The sequence below is a fragment of the Clinocottus analis genome, unplaced genomic scaffold, assembly GCF_023055335.1.
Source record: "Clinocottus analis isolate CAN_PGR_092001 unplaced genomic scaffold, fCliAna1.0.p SCAF_20, whole genome shotgun sequence".
NCBI lineage: Eukaryota > Metazoa > Chordata > Actinopteri > Perciformes > Cottidae > Clinocottus > Clinocottus analis.
Genome location: NW_027175932.1, coordinates 1105208 through 1110207, shown reverse-complemented (window position 1 = coordinate 1110207; position 5000 = coordinate 1105208). Strand labels below are relative to the sequence as shown.

Sequence of the window (5000 nt, the reverse complement as noted above, 5' to 3'; positions counted from 1 at the left end):
CTCTCTCTCTCTCTCTCTCTCTCTCTCTCTCTCTCTCTCTCTCTCTCTCTCTCTCTCTCTCTCTCTCTCTCTCATTCATAGTCAATGTCACTCTCCCGGTTTGGTTTAGTGCCTTTTCTCTCAGTCACTGAAATAAAAACAGTAATACCTCTAAAGACCTGCTGTCTCTCTCTCACACACACACACACACACACACACACACACACACACACACACACACACACACACACACACATCCTATTTTTAGTCCCTTTAAAATAATCTGTGATTCACAGTTTTTAATATCTTTCAGTTGTTTTGGTGTTGAATCCAGTAAAAGGAGATTTTAGGACAACAAATGGTTAAATGGATGTTTCTGCAAACTAAACTGACTTTTTAGGACATTTTTTTCAAAACTATGTACTTTTTTACATATTTTTATTCAGTCTATTTAGTTTTTTATGAGTTTTTCTGATGCTGCACGATGACGTAAACACTTTATGACTCATTGTTTTTTGACTTCTTTTTTCAACATACTGACTTTTTATATGATTTTTTTTCTTATTTCGACACAATATTCTATAAGTTCTTTGACTTCTGTGATGTTTTAAAGGGCACACTGTGTTTCATTTCATTTCCCTAAGACATGACTTTCTTTTACTTTATTTTATTGAGTTTGAGGAGAAACGACCTCAAACTAAAGTGAGACGTTGTTCTATGACATGAATATTAAACATAAAGCACATCTTTCACGTCTGATGAAGTCGTGGAATCCGACTTGTTTAGAAATCCTTAAAAACAAACAAAGGGGGCGGAGCTACGTAAACATCTGGACGCAGACTTTCCACTGTGACCTTCAATCATTTCACTGCTCAGTGCTGCAAGTCTTCACGTCACGTTGACAACAGCAGGAAGGCCCGTCAGCGCCCCCTGCAGGCGGAACGACAGCGACGCGCCAGCGTCTGGAAAACAGTCCGAGAGCCAGATGATGGATGAAAATGTTCCATCGTCATCATCGTCATCATCATCACTATGTAAGGATATTTATACGGTATGGAAACACACCGAGTGTGTCTGCTGAGAGCACTCACACACACACACACACACACACACACACACACACACACACACAGACAGGCCGTCTGTCCCTCTCAGTTATTTTTAGTCTTAAGTCAACACGCCGCTCGCCTTAATGACTCCTCTGAATTCCTTTCTCTTCTATTTTATTGCGTCTGTTCACGGCTCCACGTTTCTGTGTAAAATACATAAAAACACACGAATGTGACGACGCGTCAGACGTCATTACAGCGTTTTAGTAGCTGACGCTTCGCTGCATCATTCACTTCATTAACGACGCGCTCGCTTCATCATTAAGGAAGGAAAAGTTTCCTCTGGAGAGCGAAGCCGCTTTTAATCTGTGAAATATTGATTTAAAGGTTCAACGCCAAGAAATAAAATGTTGAGACTTTTGTTAGAGACAAAAATTGAGTTTTGGACCGACACATTTCCAAACAATCTACAGGATTAAAGCGATCTTTAAACACTTAAGGCTATCTTTAAATGATTAAGGCTATCTTTAAATGATTAAGGCTATCTTTAAATGATTAAGGCTATCTTTAAATGATTAAGGCTATCTTTAAATGATTAAGGCTATCTTTAAATGATTAAGGCTATCTTTAAACACATATTAACTGATTTGTTTGATTATTGTTGCCTTTGTTAGATCATAAAACATGATGCAGTTATGTTTCATAAGCTGTAGGCTCCATCTTTGGGGCTCCTGCTGGTTTTCCTCGTGTGAAGTTCTACGCTGACGATACACAACTTTATGTTTCTCTCTTTATCTCCTCCACGTCTTTATTGTTCATATTGTTCTCTTGTCTGTGAAAATGTTGTTTTTTAAGGTTCAACGCCAACAAATAAAGTGACTTTTGTTAGAAGTAGAGGTCACGGAGAGGTCACGGCTTCACTCAAGGCTTTAACTTCATAAACTGTTCTTTCTTCTCCTTCATCGCGTTAGTTCCACTCGTTCCTCCGTTCATCTTCATCTCACGTTCTCTCTCTTCTCGTCTTTCTTCCTGTTTCTCTTCCTTCACTTCACATCTACTTCTCAATCCCTCCTTCCTTTTAATTAGATAGAACTGTGACCTGGAGTCACCTCTACACACACACACACACACACACACACACACACACACACACACACACACACACACACACACACACACACACACCCTCTTCTCGTTTTCTTTTCATATTCTCTCACTTTCCTCCTCTCTTCTCTCTTCTCGTTTCCTTTCTTGTTTCCTCCTCTGCCTTCATCTCCTCTCCTTTTTCTGATTCCCTCTGCTCTTCTCTCTCTCTCTCTCTCTCTCTCTCTCTCTCTCTCTCTCTCTCTCTCTCTCTCTCTCTCTCTCTCTCACTCTCTCTCTCTCTCTCTCTCTCTCTCTCTCTCTCCTCCAGCTGAGCTTCCTAACTTGGTCATGTTCTTCATTCTGCAGCGATACACTCCAGAGCTTTAAACAAGATCAATCTCTCTCTCTCTCTCTCTCTCTCTCTCTCTCTCTCTCTCTCTCTCTCTCTCTCTCTCTCTCTCTCTCTCTCTCTCTCTCTCACACACAGACACACACACACACACACACTCTGGTCTGCAGCTCTGGCTCTCCTCTCTCAGACGACATCATGGCTCGCTGCAGGAGTTACTTACGAGGACTCTCCATCTGTGTCACTGTGCTGCTGCTGGTAAGCTAACCGCTAACCGCTAAGTAACTGCTAGTCGCTAGTTAGTGTTTGCTAACGAATGACGAGTGTGATGATGATGAAGAGCGGTCGGAAAACCAAAGGAAATGAAGATCCTAATTACTTTATTTCATTTCATATTATTTTTACTTCATTATTTTACTTTCTGTTGCCATGAAATACAAGTATTGATAGTATTTGTTTGCAGGAGGTAAGAATATTATTAAACTACATTTAATCTGATTAAGGCAATCTTTAAACACATATTAACTGATTTGTTGGATTATTATTGTCTTTATTAGAACATAAAACATGATGCAGTTATGATCCATAAGCTCCATCTTTTGGGCTCCTGATGCTTTTCTACGCTGACGATTCACAACTTTATGTTTTTACATCTCTTCATCTTCTCTACGTCTCTATTGTTGATATTGTTCCCTTATATATTTAAATACATGTATATATATTTAAATACATGTATATATAGATGTATTTTTTATATCTATATTTATATATTGATATAAATAAATACAAATATGTATTTATATAAATAAATATTATATATATATATATATATATATATATATATATATATATATATATATATATATATATAATATTCATCCCTGCAGTAGTTTTTCTTTGCCTGAAGACAAAGTCTCGTAGAAAGTAAATGATTCAGCGTGAGAATATTTCAGCTGCTTCAGTCTGGAAACTTTAAACTGAGGAACATTATGATGTGTGTGTGTGTGTGAGTGTGTGTGTGTGTGTGTGTGTGTGTGTGTGTGTGTGTGTGTGTGTGTGTGTGTGTGTGTGTGTGTGTGTGTGTGTGAGCCTGCCAGCGTCTGATAATGTCTGATGAGCGTCTCTGGAGACGCATCTTTCTCAGGAATGCTGTAAACGCTTCCTCCTCCTCTTCTCCTCCTCCTCCTTCTCTTCCTCTTCTCCTCTTCCTCTTCTTCTCCTCTTCCTCTTCTCCTCCTCCTCTTCCTCCTCCCCTGGGACTCTCATCCCTTCATCGTCTCTGCAGGTGTCTGGTGTGGTGATGATCGGCGTCGGATTCTCGTCCATCGAAGGAAACACACCGGTTGCCGAGGTAATCGTGTGTGTGTGTGTGTGTGTGTGTGTGTGTGTGTGTGTGTTTCTCCCAACAAATACAATTAAAGTTTTACAGCCGTGTGTCGCCTGTTGGTCTGTTGTTGGAGCAAAACAGATGCAACATAATGAGCTTAATGGAGCCGGATTAAACAATGCTGGTTTTATATATATATATATACAATATATATATATGTATATATATATATATATATATATATATATATATATATATATATATATATACATATATATATATATGAAGATATTCAGACAAGGAAATAAGGAAAATAAGTGAAATTTCCTTGTCTGAATAATAATAACTTATAATGAATAAATACACTATTACATATTTCTGTGGGTGAGGCGTTTGAGGCCTAATTTAAATGATAAGGAGATGATTGAAACATAAACATAAACATAAACATAAACATAAACATGGACATTCCCTCCCAGCTGTTCCAGCAGCTCTCCAGCAGCGATGGTTTGCTGCTGCTTCAGGTGTTCGGTCCGGTCACCGTGCTGCTGGCGCTTCTGGGCGTCTGTGCTGCGTCTCTGGACCTCAAACCCCTGCTGCTGCTGGTGAGACACACACACACACCCTCACACACACACACACACCCTCACACACACACACACACACTCTCTCCTCTGTCCCTGCAGTTCTCTGCTCTGGTGCTCGTGGACTTCGTGGCTCTGATGGTTGTCGCCGCTCCGCTGGTTCAGGTTCAGGCTCAGGTAACTCTGCTGCCCCCTGCAGCACGGAGCATGCACACACACACACACACACACACACACACACACACATATATATATATCGTGTGTGTGTGCAGATGGACGGTGCCGTGGACGAGGTGTTCCTGAACGTGACGCCGCTCCACAGAGCAGAGCGCTACATCCAGACTGAACTCAACAAGCTGCAGGCCTCCGTAAGACACACACAACTACACACACACAACTACACACACAACTACACACACACAACTACACACAGACAACTACACACAGACAACTACACACAGACAACTACACACAACATAACTCTTCCTCAGGACTCGTGCTGCGGCTTGAGGAGCTTTGAGGACTGGGAGACTCAACTTCCTGTCAGCTGTCTGTGCTCACCTGCTGACCTGCAGCCCAGGTGAGAGGACACGACCTTCAAGGACGACCTTCAAGGCTGCTGCAGA

General features: G+C 40.9%; 1 protein-coding gene across 2 annotated transcripts in view; it reads left to right on the top strand.

Annotated features, from left to right (window-relative positions):
• The first annotated feature begins 889 nt into the window (after positions 1–889).
• Positions 890–5000, top strand: part of LOC137791787 (23 kDa integral membrane protein-like) — a 4881-nt gene continuing 770 nt past the window's right edge. Inside the window, exons 1-7 of one of the 2 annotated variants that reach the window (XM_068586949.1) lie at positions 890–1030; positions 2481–2721; positions 3749–3814; positions 4270–4395; positions 4477–4551; positions 4647–4742; positions 4866–4954. In XM_068586949.1, coding sequence (XP_068443050.1) covers positions 972–1030; positions 2481–2721; positions 3749–3814; positions 4270–4395; positions 4477–4551; positions 4647–4742; positions 4866–4954 — 752 coding nt within the window. In that variant the 5' untranslated portion in view covers positions 890–971. The remainder of the gene's footprint in view (positions 1031–2480; positions 2722–3748; positions 3815–4269; positions 4396–4476; positions 4552–4646; positions 4743–4865; positions 4955–5000) is intronic. The other variant, XM_068586950.1, reaches the window with a different exon arrangement.